At 35.6% G+C, this 19,439-nt stretch overlaps 1 protein-coding gene across 1 annotated transcript in view; it reads right to left on the reverse strand.

Annotated features, from left to right (window-relative positions):
- Positions 1 to 552: 552 nt before the first annotated feature.
- PAH (phenylalanine hydroxylase) overlaps positions 553 to 19,439 on the reverse strand; it is a 71,318-nt gene continuing 52,431 nt past the window's right edge. The window contains 8 exon segments of the mRNA XM_074271412.1: positions 553 to 1,644; positions 2,404 to 2,519; positions 2,938 to 3,071; positions 5,745 to 5,840; positions 6,263 to 6,319; positions 7,165 to 7,234; positions 10,479 to 10,614; positions 16,998 to 17,194. Of these exon segments, the coding sequence (XP_074127513.1) occupies positions 1,601 to 1,644; positions 2,404 to 2,519; positions 2,938 to 3,071; positions 5,745 to 5,840; positions 6,263 to 6,319; positions 7,165 to 7,234; positions 10,479 to 10,614; positions 16,998 to 17,194 (850 nt within the window). The 3' untranslated portion in view covers positions 553 to 1,600.

The following is a 19,439-nucleotide window of genomic DNA, read 5'->3' on the forward strand; positions in this document are numbered from 1 at the left end:
AAATTAAAAGAAGCATGGTTTGGAAACATGGTTTATTTGAGTAAGAAATTGTGCCAGTTAGAATTCAAAACAGAACCTGGAAGCTTAATTCTCATGGATATGTGCATATACACATGCATGTCCATGTAAATATACATATACCATGACATGAAAACACAATGTATGTGGTATTTAATATATGTATATATATATATATATATACATATACACAAACATACATATGTGTATATATATAAATGTATGTATACCATGGCATATGAAACACAATGTATATGGCATTTCATATCTATGTATGCACAAATATATATGTGTATTTTTGTGTGTACAAATATTATATACATTTCTTTCTTCCTTTTTTTGTGATGCAACTGAAATGACTTGCCCAAGATCACACAGTTAAAAAGTCTAAGTGTCTGAAGCTGGATTTGAACTTGGGTCCTCTTGATTCCAGGGCTGGCACTCTGTCTATTGTGCCATCTAACTGTCCTTGTATAGTCTTTCAATCTGAACAGAATAAATCTTTCTGGGCACATTATCAAGATGACGAAATAATAATAGGAGTTGGTCTTTATATAGCATTTTAGGATTTGCAAAGGACTTCAGATACCTTATACCAATTAATCCATACACCAATCAGCACTGGAAAGGCAGTTTAGCATAAGACCACTAACTCTAAAGTCAGAAGATTTAGATTTAAATTGCTGATTCAGCAGCTTGTTCCTGTGTGACCTTCTATAAGGAACTTAATCAGTAAAAATGAGCACGTTAGATTAAAATAATTAGAGCTGCTCCAAATCTCAGATCCTAGAGGCAAATACTGATTCTTTCAACCCCATTTTTAGGGTTCTTCCCTTTCCCTCAAATTGGGCATATATTTTGTATTTACTTATCCGTGTCAAATTCATTATTCTCTTGTTACTTTAAACAAATCTCTAGGACTATAAATTTCAGAGTAGACACTAACCTGACTTGACAGAAAAAATCTTACCTGAGAGTTCGCTATATCAATAAAATTACAGGGCCAGTCTCGCTCCCTTGTATCACACCTCCTCCTATTAGAATGTAAGCTCCTTGAGGAAAAGGACTATTTTGTTTTTGTTCTTTAATCTCCAACACTTGGCAAAGAGTAAATGCTTAATTAAATCATGTTGAATAAAGTTAAATTCAACATGTCTCCATATAATAGATCAGGAAACAGCCCAATAGGTCAGGGAAAAGTGACTTCTCCAGGCTTATGCAACTATTGAGAGTGAGAGGTGGAAGTTTAATCTGAATCTCAACAAAATCTGTCATTCTTTGCAATTTTGGATAACTGGTATCCTAAATTTATACTCACTTCGTTATGAATATGGGAGATCACTAAGCCAAAACTAGACAGGAAAAAAAATGAAAGATTTTCCCCAATCAGAGAGGATTCCTAAAGGACAATCGAACAGAATGCTGGTGCTAATATAGTCATTTAGAATTAAATTAAGTATATCTAGCTTTTGACTACTGGTAAAACTGTGATTCTGCTGTTTTAGATAGGATAATTAAAGAACACTCTGGATTTCCATGCAAATGGTTAACAAGTTGATCCTTTAGAATCTGGCATATATCTTCATTTTATTTTCTGAAGGGCACTGCAGAGGATTCCAAATTCACCTACAAAGCAAAAATACCATGAGCAAGATTAAAAAAAAAGTTATAGAATCCCTCAGTCCAACCCATAATTCCCAGACCGATAGTATTGACAAACATTCAGTCTGACTGTTGTCCTAAAAAGACTGGCAAAAATACCACGATCAAGTTAAAAAAAATGGGAGTTATAGCATCCCTCAGTTCAACCTATTAGCTCACAGATTAATAAAATTGACATTTAGTCTGACAGTTCTCCTAAACAGAAAGCTCAATCTAAAAGGAAAGAAAATACTAGTTGGTAAACTGAGGCATACTGAACTTCAGATTTCCTGCTACCTTCTTCTTCAAAGAGTCAATGAGACATAGAATCATAGGTCTTTAGTGTATGAATTAATGTTGCCATCACTACTATGAAAAATGAAAATCCTACTTTGAAATACTGTTCTGTTATTTCATCAAAGCAGGAGGTCATGCAAAAAAAAAATGATCATCACAACTCTTCTGTGCCTGCCCAAACTTTTTAACCCATCTTTTAAAAATGTTTCAATAAGGGTTTCATCCAACATATCCAACATATACCAAAATATTGTTTATTTTCTGTGTGGCCAGTTTTGTTGGTCTCTTTTGAATTGTCATAGATCATAGGACCATAAATTTGAAGCTGGAAGAGGCCTGTTTAATGCAGCTTCTTCATTTTACAAATAAGGAAACTGAGGCCCAAGGAGATTAAATGTCTTCAGCCACCATTTAAAGATAGAAACCCCTTAGGCTGCCATTACTTACAGCTAATGGAGTCAGCCAAAATTTTGAGCTGTTTAGTGTTATCCAGAACCTCGATCCTTTGCGTGTACGGGTCATAACGTACTGAGAAAGGTCGAGGAATTGTTGAGGCGAAGTTCCTGGAAGCAAAAACAAAAATCTGGGTGAAGACCAAAATTTGACCAAGAAAATTTCCTTTAAAAATAATTAGTAGGGTGAATTCCTTTCCAGTATTATTATTATGATGACAAGAACTGTCCTTGGTGGTCCACACCTTGAAAGTAAAATCATTTTTATCACAGGATTCTAAACCTAGAGAGTTCACAAATCCTTCAGAGGGGTGTGTAAACAGATTTCAGATGGTCTGTGAACTTAGATGTCAAAAAATATACCTTAATTTTTACTACCCTCTGCCTGAAATTCATTATTTCTTTCCTTTATGAAATCAGGCAACAAACAGCCTTCTGAGGAGGAGTCCATAAGCCAAAGGGGCTATGATACAAAAAAGATTAAGAGCCCCCGCCCTAGACTGAGCCTATTAGAAAGCAGACTTCTTACCTCACTTTCTCTTTGGCATCACTGAAGCTCTCAGCTACAAAGTACACAGGCTGGAATTCGGTGACAGGGTATTCCTGGACTGCCGTCTTTTCTAGCTCCAAGGGCAGAAGCTTTGGTTTATCAGATAAGCAGTACTGCAAGTCAGAAATGGAGGGTTTGTTCCAATTAGCAATCAATGAACAAAACTTAACTAAGTGTTGAGGGAGGGAGAGAGAGAGAGAGAGAGAGAGAGAGAGAGAGAGAGAGAGAGAGAGAGAGAGAGAGAGAGAGACAGACAGACAGACAGACAGACAGACACAGAAAGAAACAAAGAGACAAACACAGAGAGGTAGATAGAGACATAAACAAAGATGAGAGACAGACACAGAGAGAGACAGAAACAGAGGGACAGATTGAGAGAAACAAGAGACATACACAAACAGAAAGAGAGGTAGATACAGACAGAGGGAAAGATAGACAGATACACAGAGATAGATACAGAGAGATAGAAAAGCAGAGACAGAGAGAGTACAGCCATGTAGAAAGAGTCAAAGGTTAAGAAACTGCTATAGCTCAAGTGTCATATTGATCCCTTTAGAGTATTAAAAGGCCCTGGGTTGGGGAGAGGTACAGGAAAAGGCTTCCTATGAAAGGTGGGATGAAATAGTTCCCTACCTTAATAATCTCTATTCTGTTGGGGAAAATAGCATATATACTCAGAAATAATTACAAAATTATATATATATATATATATATATAGGATGAATGGACAAGATCATGAAGATCCCTTAATAATTACTGTTGACTTTCATTTGCTTTCAAGAAGCCAGGGAAGAGGCTGAGATGAAGCGAGAGAACATTTCTTGTTTGGGAACTGCCATTGTAAAGACATGGGGATGAAAGATGGAGTGTCATGTTTGAATAACTGTAATTAGCCAATAGTTGGTGGAAGTGGGTGGGAATAAAGCATGAGAAGATTGAGCCAGGTTAAGAAGGGTTGTAAATGCTAAAGAGAGAATTTTAGCTGACACTTTTATGGTTTCTAAAATACCTAATACACAGTATATTAACTTTAAGCTTCCCGTCAAAATATAGTAGACAAGATTCTCCCTTTATGTTTGCCGTGGTTGTGAGAAAGGAGAAAGTTACTAGATGTTCCCAGACACCCTCCTAAGACCCTTCCTCTACTGATTTCTGATATAGGACCAAGGTAGAAGGGAAGAATTCATTAATCCCAAACACTTTCAAATAAGCATGTTAAAATGTCATCCTTGGAAATGACTTATGATCTGATTTTTCTTTCTTTGTTTTGTGAGACAATTAGATTTAAGTGACTTGTCCAGAGTCACATAGCTAGAAAGTGTTAAGTACCCCTGACTTTAGGGCTGGTGCTCTATCCACTGTGCCATCCAGCTGCCCCTCTGAAATGATTACTATCAAGGATCTCATTTCTTGTCAGGGTACACTTTAAACTTTTGTCTGCAATGTCAAAGAGTCTTCTTCATCCTTGAAAGAGTTTTTCCATCCCTCTGAGAATCTCCTTTTAAAGAGGGTACTCAGGTCATTCATTTTTTTCCAGGTTTTCCTCTACCTTTTCTTTTCCTTTTACTATGTCCTTGTACCAGGTGCCTTCATCTCCAACAAATCTTTAACTTTCTTTTATGTGTCATTAGAATATAAGTTGCTTGAGGGTGGAGACTATCTGCTTGTATTTGTATTCTCTGTGATTAGCACAATATCTAACATATAGTAATCAATTGCTTATTGATTGTCTGGCTGATCCTTATATTGTACCCATATATTCTGTATATATTTTATATTTATTTCCAGGTGTCCATGTTGTTTTCCCCTATAGAATAGAGCCCACTAGGATCAATGATTATTTCATCTTTATCTTTATGTCTCACTATTTGCATGCAGCAGGCTACTTAAACAGATTTAAAACTTAATCTTAAAAGTATTAAACATTTATGGCTTTATTGATCCCACTAGGAGAAAGGACTTGTATGATAACAAATGAATCTAAAACCATCTAAGAGTGAAGGAAGAGTTGTTATTCAGTCATTTTCAGTTCTTTCTGATTGCTTCATGATCCCATTTTGGGGTTTTCTTGGCAAAAATATTGGAGTGGTTTGCTTTTTCCTTCTCCATCTCATTTTACATATCAGAAAAATGAGGCAAACAGGATTAAGTGACTTGTCCAAGGTCACACAGCTAATAAGTATCTGACACCAGATTTAAAGTCAAGGTGATGAGTCTTTTTGACTCAAGGCCAGACACTTTATCCACTGCAGCTTCACCTAGCTGCCATTGGAGAAAGAGAACATTATACAAACTAGGTGAAATCTGGAAGGATTTTCCACTTGAACTAAGTCTTCTTAAGTCCTTCCTTAAGCATTTCTAAGAGATCATTGTTTTTTTTTTTGTTTGTTTGTTTGTTTTTCTGTTTCAAAGTGGACCAATGAGATCACAAGTGATATCTTAATATGAATGGATTTAAATGAGACACAGTTGTTGTTTGTCCTCATTTTTAAGGACCATCATGACATCAGGGAGGTGATACATAAGTGAACTGGAATTAAGTGAGGGAGGTCTGGGCAAAGTCACCTGCAAAGTAGTCTATGACTTCTCACAAGTCCCCAAAGTCATAATTATAAGAGAATTTGCCCTTCCCTTCTCCATTGCTATCCTGTCCACACTCTCACTTCCTTTCTAATAGAAGGGGCCATGAAGAGAACTACAAGTATGTCATTAGCAGCTACAATATCAACCCAATGTTTGAGTTTGTAGAAACTGCCATTGGCTCTTGTGGAGCCCAAAGTACCTACCTGTAATTCCCCAAATGAAGACAGGAGTCCAGCACCATATGCCTTTATGGAATCACCTTGTTTGCAAAGGCCAAACTCCACGGTAAACCAATAGATCTAAAATGAGACGTTGGGTGAAGGCAGGTCCTACCCAGTTCCTATTCCCCTCATCCTTCACAAAAACACAAATACACACACACACACACACACACACACACACACACACACATCCCATTCACAAAAACTCTATGAATTAGCTACTGTTATTATTCCCATTTTATATGTAGGAAAATGGCTCAGAAAGTAACTTGCTTATGGTCACCCAGTTAGCAAGTGGGATTTGAATCTACATATTCTTGACTCCAAGTCCCAGGACTTTATCCCATGTGCCATCCAGATCCTTAAAAATCTCCCTGACTTTTCTAAAACAGTCTGGTATTGGTGTTCAGATGTCAAGAGTCAAAGAACTCTTGCTTTTGATGATATAATTGTCTCCTAGTCCAGGATTAAACTCTGAAATTCCACAAAACTCATATTACCGTTGCAAGTTTTTCAATGTATTCATCAGGGGCACCCAAAGAAGCCAGGCCAATCTCCTGGAACAATACAAAAGTGTGTTATTAGATTAGCTGATTTACTAAGTCTATTTTGTACAAAAGTGTCACACTGGGTATCTAAGGTAATGGGGGATAATGAAAGGCAATGTAACATGTCTCCTGCCTTTCCCCTTCTTTCTACTCACCTAGCCTATCACCCTAATATAGGTTCCTATCACCTCTCCCCTAGATTTTTACTGGATTCTCCTTTTTGAGTTTCCCAAATCCAGTCTCTTTCTTCTTCAATCTATCTTCCTTACAACTGCCAGATTACTCTTTCTAAAGCATGAGTTTGATCATACCTCAAAACTGCCATAATCCTATTCATACTTCAAGTGGAAGCTCAAGAGCATCTTCTGTTGTAAAGCCTTCCATGACCCCATCCCACCAAAAAACTTTTGGATATAATCTTTTTCAACTCTCCACATTCCCCACAGCACTTTATGACCAAATCTCTTATGGTACTTATGGTCTACCTTGCTTGCAGAAGTTCTAAACCTGGGATCTGTGAATTTGTGTGTGTGCGTGTGTGTGTGTGTGTGTGTGTGTGTGTGTGTGATTGAGAGACAGACACACACACACAGAGAAAGAAACACAGAGAGAGACAGACACACACACACACAGAGAGAGAGAGAGAGAGAGAGAGAGAGAGAGAGAGAGAGAGAGAGAGAGAGAGAGGTATATACTTTATCTGAATACAAACATCTTGCCTACTAGATTGGAAACTCTTTGAAGGCATTGCCTTATTCATGTTTTTATATTATATAGCACCTAACAGAGTACATTATATATAGTAGGCATTCAATAAGTGTTTGTTGGGTATGTACAGAAATCTATTTCCTCACCTGGGAAAACTGAGCAAAACTTGGATCAGAAAATAATGGAACATGCCCTAATAGCTCATGGCAGATGTCACTGAAAGAAAGAACAGGAGTTATGTATTATTAATGAGCAGGATGGTTTCAGAAAAACCTAGGAAGATTTTGAGGCAAATTGGCAAAAGCAGAAAATTGTACAAAGTAATAACAATATCATAATAATGATTAACTGTGAAAGACTTAGCTACTCTTTTCTTTTTTCTAATTTAATTTTATTTTTCTTAATACATATTCTTTATCAATCATGTTGGGAGAAAAAGTCAAAACAAAAGGGAAAAACCACGGGAGAGGAAAAAAACACAGAAAAAAGAAGTGAACATAACATATATCAATTTACATTCAATTTCCACAGTTCTTTTCCCGGATTCAGATGACATTTTTTATTCAAAATTTATTGGGATTGCCTTGAAACACTGAGAAGAACCCAGTCCTTCATAATTGATCATCATACATTCTTCTTGTTACTGTGTACAATATATTCCTGGTTCTGCTTGTTTCACTCAGCATCAGTTCATATAAATCTTTCTAGGCCTTTCTAAAATCAGCTTGTTCATCATTTTTAAAGAAAAATAATATTCCATTACCTTCATATACCACAACATGTTTAGCCATTCCCCAATTGATGGCCATCTATTCACTTTCTAATTCTTTGCTGCCATAAAATGAGCTGTCACAAACATTTTTGCATATGTAAGTTCTTTTCTCTCCTTTTTTATTTCTTTGGGATAAAGACTCAGTAATGGCACTGCTGGGTCAAAGGGTATGCAATTTTATAGTTCCTTGGGAATAGTTCCAAATTTTAGCTACTCTTTTGAAGACAATGATCCAAGACAATTCCAAAGAACCCATGATGAAAAATGCTATTCAACTCGAGGGAGAACTGATGAGACTCTGAACAGAGATTTAAAGCATCCTTTTTTCCCCCACTTTCTTTATGGTTTTTTGCTTTTGAATTTTTTGCACTATAGCTATTATCAAAATATGTTTTGTGTGATTTCACACGTCTAATTGATATCATATTGTTTGCCTTCTTAAGGAGTGGAAGAAGAACAAGAGGAGGAAGAGAATTTAAAACAAATTATTTTTTTAAATCAATGTTAAAAATAAATCAAAAGTTAAAAGAATAAAAAAGTTATATGTCATTCATAAGCTACACATGGAGCAAGGAGAAAGTTGTATAAAATTATTGAGACTTAAACTCCTAAAGAAAAAGTGGTATTAGAGGTAAGATGTAGTGAAGCAAGAGTATAGTAATAGGCATTGACTCTCTGTTATTCCTTCTGGCCTTTAAGAGAAGAAGACCAAGGGAAGAAAAGAAAGAAGAAAAAGAAAAAAAAAGTCTATTAAGGATCTTCTATATGCAAGCAGAAACTGAGATTCTGAGATTTAATTTCTAAGGGATCAAAGGTTTTAGGACCTTAAAGTCCATCTAGTCCAACTCCCTGATTTTATAGGTTGAAAAATTAAATTCAACAGGTAATAAGTAGCAAAATCAGGATTTGAATTCAGGTCCTTTGCCTCCAAATCCAGCAAACATTCCACCAACCCAGAATTACAGCAGTGGTGGGTAGACTCCAAGATTCCATTCTGCCTTTCTCCATGAGGGAAGCTCAGTGGCCACCCAACTTGCACCATGGCAAGGATATAACAAGTACAGACTTGGACACAGGTTGAGTCAACTGTGGGTGGTATTATCTACTAACTGGATCTGAGCAAAGGAACAACATCAGGAAAAGTAGGCTTTCTTTCTGAGATTATTACCTTCTATTTACAATGTACACTTCTTGTAGTTACATGGCTTTTTGCATGTTGTCTTTGCTACTAGAATGTGAGCTCCTTAAAGGCAAGAACTATGTTTTTGCCTTTCTTTGTAGCCACAGGGCTTAGCACAGTATCTGTCACGTAGTAAGCTTTATGGATATTGGTTGATGGACTGACTGTTCCCATGCTAACAAAAATATCTAAAATCTTTCTCAGTACATTAATAATCTGGGATTTCCTTGGTGAAGAACCAGTGAATATCTGCAGATAGCAACACACTTAGGCTTAAAGGGTTGCCTGAAACTGAGTTAAAGTTGCTGAGTTAAGCAGCTTATTAAGTGTCCAAAGTAAGATTTGAATCCAGAACTTCCTGACCCTGTCTAGGGCTCTATCTATTATGTCTGTTCCTCTAAAACTTCTCTGAATCTAATGAAAATTTCAAAATTAGTATGAAATAACTTTTTTGTGGCTACTACTTTCTTTGACATTCACACCAACAGGCTAATATAAAGTATCCTGGTAAATACAATAAGTAAGTGACCTATGATTTCATTGGTATGTAAAGGGGTAGGAAAAAGAAGAAGGAAGAAAATACATTTATCAAATATCTATTATAGGCTAATATAGTCTGCTCAGCTCTTACAAACTCTCTCCATCAATTAAAGTTAGTGCTTTCTTAGCAAATAAAGACGGCTGTTTCTCAGAGGTCTGAAAAGTTGTGACTTACCCAGAATCCTCTAGTTAGCCTCTTTCTGAACTGTGGGCACCTGAATCCAAATCTCACTTAATCATCAATACAACCAGATCTGCCTCTGGAATTAATGCTATCAGAAATCACTGGAGATAAATTTAGACAGTGACTACAGGAATAGACGTGATAAGAACTCAAAGGAAGCCAAAGTCTGACTGTAATTGTAAAAAAACAATGTTGGTCCTGGAGAAAAAATACTGAAATATACCTCTTTCTTCTTAGCCAATACACAGGACAGAATGAAGAATACATTGCCAGAAGTGGTCACTGTAACTTTGATCTGGGCAGCTGGGTAGCGTAGTAGAGTGTCAGCCCTTGAGTTAGAAGCACCTGAGTTCAAATACAGCCACAGACACTAACTAGTTGTGTGGCCTTGGGCATCCAATTTGCCTCATTACAACCTTCAGTTGTAAATTGAATTGGAGAAGGAAATACCAAAATACTCTAGGATCTTTAATAAAAAACAAAAACAAAACAAAACAAAACAAAACAAAAAAAAAAAAAAAAACAAAGATAAAACAAAACAAAACCCTCAGATGAAGTTATAGAAAGTCAGACATGATTAATTAGGGAGGGGGGGAATTATTTGCTTTGAGTGGAGTAGATGAGTAAGGGTTTATCCAGAAATGATTCTATTGCAATAACAATGAAACAACAGCAGCAATGATAGAAAGACATTAAAAGCGAGAACTCTTACTTTAGTTCTGTCTAATGGTCTCAAACTATTGCCACACCCTCTCTCCATGGGATTCTTGGGTCCACTACTCACGGTTCTGGTGTATACATCGGCTTTGATCCATGTCTGATGTACTGTGTGCAGTGGAAAACACGGAATGCCAGTCCCCCCAGGAAGTCCCTGGAAGAAAGCAGGCCGGCCACAGGTCGGAGGCGAAATCCAGTACAGCCTTCAGAAGTTAGAAACGAGAAGTAGACAGAGAGCAGAACTTGTCAGAGAAGGTTCTTACTGGCCCGTGACCTTTTCTATAGGTGAAAGCCAGAGTCCACATGAGGAAAATGATGAATTAGACAAAGGCTTTCTCTGAGCAATGAATGTCCATAGATACATATAATGTATATATGCATGCATGTATATGTGTACACCATTACATATATATATGCACATAGATATGTGTGTATATATGTGCATGTATTTGTATATATACCATATAATACTGTATCACACATGTGTATCTGTATATATGCGTATACACATATATATAATATTTATATATTTTATTACAATATGTATTATATATACAATGTATATATACACATTATATATATACAATGTATATATGTATATGATATACATATATTTTAATATATGTATATCATATACATTGTATATATATATATAATATATACAAAAGTATAACATTATAATTATATAATATATAAATATATATTATTCCTCCCATATTGGTTCAGCTAGATGGTATAATGGATAGAGTGCTGGGCTTGGAGTCAGGAAGACCTGAAGTCAAATCTGGCACCAGACACTTAGTAGCTGTGTGACCTAGGGGGAGTCGTTTAATTTTGTGCCAGTTTCCTTGTTAATAAAATGAGCTTGAGAAGGAAATGGGGAACCACATCAGTATCTTTGCCAAGAAACCCCCAAATGGGATCATGAAGAGTCAGACATGAATAAAAACTTTATAAACCCGCATACAACAACTAAACAACAAACTCATCAGATTAAAAAAAGAGACCCAGAGAGATGAAAGGTCACAGAAGTAAGAAGTAGCAAAGAGATGATTTGAACTCAAGTCCTATGAATCCAAATCCATTGTTCTTTGCCCTTACCTTTCTTGGTGCTCACAGTTTCATAGACAACTATGTCTTAAACTAAAGTAATTAAGTTATAAGAATAATAGAAATTCTGATTTCAGCGACTGAGGCAGATAAAAGATATACTTGGGGGTAGGGGATTATTGAGTCAAAGAAAATGTTTATTTTTGTAATTTTTATTGAGTACTGCTCAAACTCTCTTTAATGATATTCCATTTGGTAATTTTATCAACAACTAATAAAGATGTCTGTTTTTGACAATCCAATAAGTCGTGAGTTTCAAAGCTTTTCATAATTTTTGCAAATTGGACAGATGTCAGGTGGAGGCTCAAATTTGTTTTCATTTACATTACTTTGATGATTAGTGAGGTTAAGGTTTTTTGAAGTAATTATTGACAATTTGTGTTTCTTTTAAGATAAATTGTCATTTCATATCCTTTGACCATACATTCTCTGTGAATGGGCAACAATTTGCATCTTTAATAAAACACCAATATTTTTTAAAAAATTATTCTCAATTTCTTTAGTCTTTGTTGTGTTTTATTTTTTGTTTTTCACTATGATGCTTATTTGTTTCATCTTTTTATCATTTGTAAATGCTTTGTCACTTTTGGTGACCAATTTTTTTAAAGCTCTATTATTAATTATTGTGGATTTTAACTTTCAACTTTTGTTCTTATTTTTCTAAAATCATTTTACTTTATTCTGTATTGTTGTTTTGTTCCTTTTCTTAAAGGATGAGCTTGGCTCATTTATTCGAATTTTTCTCTATTAGGGTAATCACTTAATATAAACTTGATTCTAAATACAACTTTGACTATATTCTGTAAATATAGACATGTGGGATTTTCATAATTTTTTTGGTTTTCTTTTGGAAAGGCAATTGGAGTTAAGTGATTTGTCCAGAATCACAAAGCTATAAATGTTAAGTGTTTGAGATCAGATTTGAATTTGGGTTCTTCTGACTCCAAGATTGGTGCTCTATCCACTGTGCTATCTAGCTTCTCAGAATCTTTATAATTTTTAATTTAATTTTATTGTTTCCTTTAAAGCTGAAAAAGATTAAATTGCACATATTTAACCCATATGATTGCTTGCTGTCATGGGAAAAAGAGAGGTAAGGGAAGGAGGAAAAAAATTGGAACGCAAAGTTTTACAAAAATGAAAAAGTTAGAAAAGATCACTTCATATATATATATATATATATATAAATATAAATATAAGTATAAATATATATGTATATATATATAAAATATAAATATAGTATAAATATATATATATATTATAAATATAAATGTATTTATATAAATATAAATATAAGTATGTATATATGTATATATAAAAATATAAATATATTATAAATATATTTATATAAATATAAGTATGTATATATATATATACATATATATATATATATGTATATATATATATATATATATATATATATATATATATATATATACAGAGAGAGAGAGATTTTCAGTTTTCCCCCAATTTCTTATGATATGAAGTTTGTCACCAAATGATGGTAGGCACCAAAAATTGGGGTTCGGTCATGTGAAGAATTCACAATGGCCATTCTCTTTGGCAAAAGCTAGATTTATTTATGGATGAAGTTATAGACAAAATAAAGTGATACAATAGACACCTGGAATGTTAAATATGAAGTAGAGTAGGAGAGCATATGAAAGTTCTTCAGTGGAACTCAATTACCCAGCAGAAAGGAAGCATCCATGAGGTTGGGGTATGCCCTTAATTGGCAGGCTGAATCCTGAAAGGTACTTAGCCCCCTAAAAGAGTGTTAGCTGTAAAAAGGAGAAATGGGGTTGGGAAGCATAGTGGAGTTAGGAAAGATACCTCATGGCATGAAGTAGGAGAGGTATGGAGAAAAACACCACAAGGTAGAGTGTCATGGTGCAATGACTCAAAAGAGAATAGAAGCCATGGGATGATCCCCATGTAGATTGTATAGGGAAAATTTAACCTCAGGGACATGACTTGGATTTCTACAGAAGGTGGGTCTCAGGAGATTGACATAACTTGGATTTCAGACTGAACCTCCCCAAAGGGGAGAACTATGTGGCTAAACTGATCTCTATCAGTGCCTTCTCCCTGCTTGCCTTAGGGATCAATTTTTTAGTTTCTCTTGGTCCAAAACACCATCCATACTTCATCATTTATATATAACTGAACAGAAGGAGACACCTAGATATTCTCATTTTCCTGAGCTTGAGCAAAGCTTTCTACCTACAGCAACAGCTCCAGTTGATTCTCAAGTCAGACTTGTTAATCCTGTCCCATCTTCATTCTTGATCAGACTACAGCATAATAAAATTTTAAATTATAACATAAAAGGTATATTTTGTAACATAAGAGACCTGAAAGGAAAGTTTTTCTCTTTAATGAAAATTTAAACATCCATGGATAAAACTGAAGGTATCTTAAGGGATAAATTAAATCATAAAGTGAATTCTATAACAAATATGTTAAAGAAATTAAAGGAGATTCACAAAAGAACATGTATACACACACACAGGATTATCTTGGGGAAATTGTGCAATAGCATCCAGAGAGTAAAAGTTTTGATTGAAGAAACAAATAATAGAATAAATGAAGTGAATTAAAGGTTAATTAATAAGAAGAATAAATTTGAGGAACAATTCTTGTCTGACTTATGTGAAAAAACACCTAATGGATATGCCAAAATATGTTAAAAGTTTGGAAAGCAACACATTCAGTAATAATCCCAGACAAACATAGATAAAAAGTAGTCACTTGAGGCTAGAGACATCTTCAAGGAGAGGGATATTTTATAAACAAGAAAAATAGTTGGCTAATTGGCACAGTGGACAAGGCAGACTGCTGGGGGCTGGAACACTGAAGTTCAAATCCATCCTCAGACACTTACTAGTGGTGTGACCTTGGGCAAGCTTCCTCATCTGTAAAATGAGTTGGAGAAGAAAATAACAAACCACTTCAAGTATCTTTGCCAAGAAAATCCCAAATGGGGTCACAAAGAGTCAGACAGGATTGAAAACAACTAAACAACAGAGTCTAAAGAGAGGTTATCCGTGGATGTGCTGGTAAATGTATAACAACTGTCTACTGAGGGAGAAATTATATGCTGGACACATTTTGAATTAAGTCTAGACAATCAACAAAACAATAAGTCATGCCCTGATATAGAGAGTTTGCTGATTTCCAAGGTGTAAATGCTCATACTGAACATTTTACAACCAGTTCTTGAATTAGAGCTGGCTTTAGCAGATGGCTGGTGTTACCTCTGGTAATGAGAGTTTGCTGATTTCCAAGATGTAAATGTCATACTGAACATTTTACAACCAGCTCTTGGATTAGAGCTGGCTTTAGTAGATGGCTGGTGTTACCTCTGGTAATTAAGAATCGAGTTATAAAGAACAGACTCTGGGGACTCAACTGAGCAACTTTCCCCAAGAGAAAAAGCTTATAAGTGTCAAAGGAATTCCCTACATGTATGTATGCCTCATTACCATTTACTCTAAGTTCCCATAGAAACCACATTTATCAGTGGGAGAGTACATCCTAGGTCTTAAGGAGGGGGTATTTTGTAGCTCTAGGTCTTACTGTGCTATCTAAGCAAATGACTTTTCTGAGCTATATCTGGCTAAGCATATATCTACATACATATATATATATATGTATATATATATATATATATATATATATATATACATACACACACACAAACACACACACACACACACACATATATATATAATCTAACTTAGTTCAAAGTACATCAGTGGGGGCTTGTGATCTGTAGTAGTAGGAATACAGACTGAGAGACTGTCTATTTCAATTTGAGATTAATCCACCTATTGGAAAATCTAATGGGTTTCAGTTAGGGAGAAGACAAAAAATGAGCATATGAGAATGAAGTAAATAATCTTTACAAATCAGTCAGTTAAGCAGTTAACAAGGAGGGATTGTCCTTGACTGACAAGACAGCACAGCACTGTGGGAAAAAAGACTACCAGCTAAGAAGACTTCAGTTTGAGTCTTTTAAAAACATGTACTGATTTAATTGCCTTTAACTTCACATTGCCTCCAGACAACTATTTAAAATTATAAAAAGTAGATGAGTGATCAGTCCCCATTGATGGTTTCCTCATTCCTCAAGTTCAGGTCCAACTCTTCCCATCAGTCCCTCCTAAAGCATTCACAAGGTCACAAAACAGAGCTTTACAGGTTGTAGAGTACTTTATTGAGAACTAGATGAAACCTTAGAAGCATCAAGTTCATCAAGTCCAATGGCCTATTCTATAGTTAAGGAAAGGAAGATGCAGAGAAAGTCATTGGTTTGCTCTGGGGGTGTCCAGGGTCAAGTAACTGGCCAGTGTCTGAGGTGGGATTCAAACTAGGGACCAGTTTACTAAATTGTGATGTCTCTTCCAAATGCACATTACAGTCTGGGGGAACTTAAACCTTATAGAGAATATTGGCCTTTTAGTGAAAATGGAATAGGTAACATGAAAACATTGAAGTCAAGAAAGTTTAAAGGCTTTGCCATGATCACGTGGCTATTAAGAAGCAGAGTTGAGTTGAATCCATATCTTTTCTCCTTCCTTCCCATCTCCACCTCTCTGCTTCTCTTTCTCCTCTTCTGTTTTCTTCTGTTTTCTCTTTTTCTCTTTTTCTATTTCTCTCTCTCTCTCTCTCTCTCTCTCTCTGTCTCTCTCTCTCTCTCTGTCTCTCTCTGTCTGTCTCTCTCTCTCTCTCTTTCTCTTATCCTTCCTTCTTTCTTTCTCTATTTCTTTTCCCCCCACCTCCCCTTCTCCCTCTCTGTATCTGTTTTTCTTTCTTTCTCTGTCTGTATCTCTTTTTTCCCTCTTTCTCCTCTTTCTCCCTCCTACCTTTTCACCCTTCCTTTTACTCCTTCCCTTTCTCTGTCTCTCTCTCCCTTTTTATTTATTTCTCTCTCAGAGAAAAGAGAAAAAAAGAGAAAAGTAGAGAGAGGCAGACTTCTCTCCCTCTCTTTACTTTTCTCTTTTTTTCTCTTTTCTCTCTCTTCCCCATTCTTTCCCCTCCTTCTTTCTCTCTCTTTTCTTCTTCTACTTATTTCCTTCCTTCCTCTCTTTCCTTCCTTCCTTCCTTCCTTCCTTCCTTTCTTCCTTCCTTCCTTCCTTTCTTTCTTTCTTTCTTTCTTTCTTTCTTTCTTTCTTTCTTTCTTTCTTTCTTTCTTTCTTTCTTTCTTTCTTTCTTTCTTTCTTTCTTTCTTTCTTTCTTTCTTTCTTTCTTTCTTTCTTTCTTTCTTTCTTTCTTTCTTCTCTCTATCTTCTCTCTCTCTATGTGTGTCTTACACACACACATACACACACATACACACACAGAGCCAAAGATAAGATGAGGAGGCTACCAGAGATAGGGATAACAAGGAAATTCTAAAAACTAAGATTGTACAAATACAAAGACTTTCCCAGAAGAAGGTGTCCACCTCCATTTTAGTAGTAGATAAACTTACTTTGTAGAAACTGAGAAACATCCTCCAGCTGTGGAATGTTGTCTTCTCGGAAACCGCAATACTTTTCCAGGAGAGGGAAGATGTGATTGTGTTCATAGCAGGCATGAGTTTTATATAAAGACTTGAGGGTCTTGAACACCATACCCCAGGTTTTCTTCTCTTCCTCACTGTACTCGACTCTGGGGATGGGCTGCCCACTGTAACAAAGATGTCATAAATACAGACATAAGAAATAACAGATCATAGAGCAAGGTCTAAAAAGGATTTCAAAGGTCATATAATGAGGAAACTGAGGACCAGAAAGGTTGCCCCTTGGTCAATGCCACAGTTACTAAGTCATAGAGCCATGAGCTAAGAACTTGGCTCTAAGATTTCATAAGTCTAAGGCTAATGTTTTCCATCAGATCATGATGGCATCATAGAATCACAGATAAAGCTGTAAGAGATCGTAGAGATTATTGAGTCTATCTCCAATCCACTTTACAGATGAAAAAACTGGGGTATCAAAAGGTTAGGCAATTTGTCAAGAGTCACACAACTACTAAGTGTCTGAGGCAAAATTTGAACCTAGAGCCTCCTGATTCCAAGTCTACTGCTCTATCCACTACACTATGATTGCCATGTATAATGGCTACTTCACTATGTGTAATAGCTACTTCATCAAAATGTTGTACATTTGGGGGTGGGGAGATTAAATAATGCAAAATTAAAATTCTATTTCTTAAAAAGATGTTTCTGCCTGGGAGCTCTCCATATTCCATGACTCAAATAAAGAATCTGGAAAGATACTGGCAACAATCATCTATCTGTAGTCAAGTCTGGGAAGTTCAATTTCTTTTTTTCAAAGAAAGATTTCTATATGGGAAGATGATATGTATAACTCCTAAAAACATTATTATTAGGGCAGTTGGAAGAAGTCTTCATAGACAAAAGACATGGGTTTGAACCAATTATATTGAGATAATCTCAAAAAAAGAATGTAGGGGCAAGAAAAAATGGATGTACTACGATAAGAGAGAAGTAGGGACAATTTTTCTCACATAAAGGAGGTACACAAGAAAGAGCTTCTACAGTACAGGGGAAAAATAGGTGGTGGCGGCAGGTACCACACTCATCAAAATTGGCTCAAAGAAGAAAGACTACATATACATACTTAGTTGTGTATAGAATTTTATCTTATCCTATAAGGAGACAAGAGGGGAAAAGAGTGAGAGGGGTGAGATCAGAGAGATAAGGGAAAGGGCAGGTTGAGGAGGCAAAGGTCAAAAGCAAGATAGACTTTTGAGAGGGACAGGACAAAGAGAGAAGGAGAGAAGAATAAATAGAGAAGAATGGGATGGAAGGAAATGCACAGTTATTGTTCATAATTATGAATGTGAATGGGATAAAGGAAATCAGAACAATTGGTTGTGTGCAAGAGACAAAATTGTGACAGAAAGACACACACAGAGTTGAAATGAAGGGCTGGAGCAGAAGATATTGTGTTTTAGCTGAAGTGAAGAGGAGAGAGGGAGCAATAATGATCGCAGACAAAGTAAAACATAAAATTAGACCTAATTGAAAGAAATAATCAGGGAAAGTATATTTTGCTAAAGAATAGTGAAGTAATCTCAAAAACTATTGCAAGTTTCTCTGATAAAGACTCTATTTCTCAAATATTTAGAGAAAAAAAATCAAATTTATAAAAATAAGAGATATTTCCCAATTGATAAATGGTCAGAGGACATGACAGTTTTCAGAATAAGAAATCAATGCTATTTATAGTCATATAAAAATGCTCTAAATAATTTTAATTAGAGAAAGATAAATTAGGTCAACTCTGAGATACTACCATACATCTATAAGAAATGACAAATGCTAAAGGAGATGAGGAAAAATTGGTACACCAATGAACTATTGGTGGAATAGTGAACTGGTCCAAACATTCAGGAGAACAATTGGGAGCTATGCCCAAAGGGCTATAAAACTGTGTTTTTGATTCAGCAATTCAACTCCTAATCCTGTATCCTAAAAGGAGCAAAGAAAAAAGTAAACAGGTCTATTTTTTATTAATCTTTTTTAATTTTATAATTATAACATTTTTGACAGTACATATGCATGGGTAATTTTTTTTACAACATTATCCCTTGCACTCAGTTCTGTTCCAATTTTTCCCTTCCCTCCCTCCACCCCTTCCCTTAGATGGCAGGCAGTCTTATACATGTTAAATATGTTATAGTATATCCTAGGTACAATATATGTGTGCAGAACTGAATTTCTTGTTGCACAGGAAGAATTGGATTCAGAAGGTAAAAATAACCTGAGAAAGACTGTATTGCTAACAGTTTACATTCAATTCCCACTGTTCCTTCTCTGGGTGTAGTTGTTTCTGTCCATCATTGATCAATTAGAACTGATCTTCTCTTTGTCGAAGATATCCATTTCCATCAGAATACATCCTCA

This window comes from Sminthopsis crassicaudata, chromosome 5, assembly GCF_048593235.1.
Source record: "Sminthopsis crassicaudata isolate SCR6 chromosome 5, ASM4859323v1, whole genome shotgun sequence".
Lineage (NCBI taxonomy): Eukaryota > Metazoa > Chordata > Mammalia > Dasyuromorphia > Dasyuridae > Sminthopsis > Sminthopsis crassicaudata.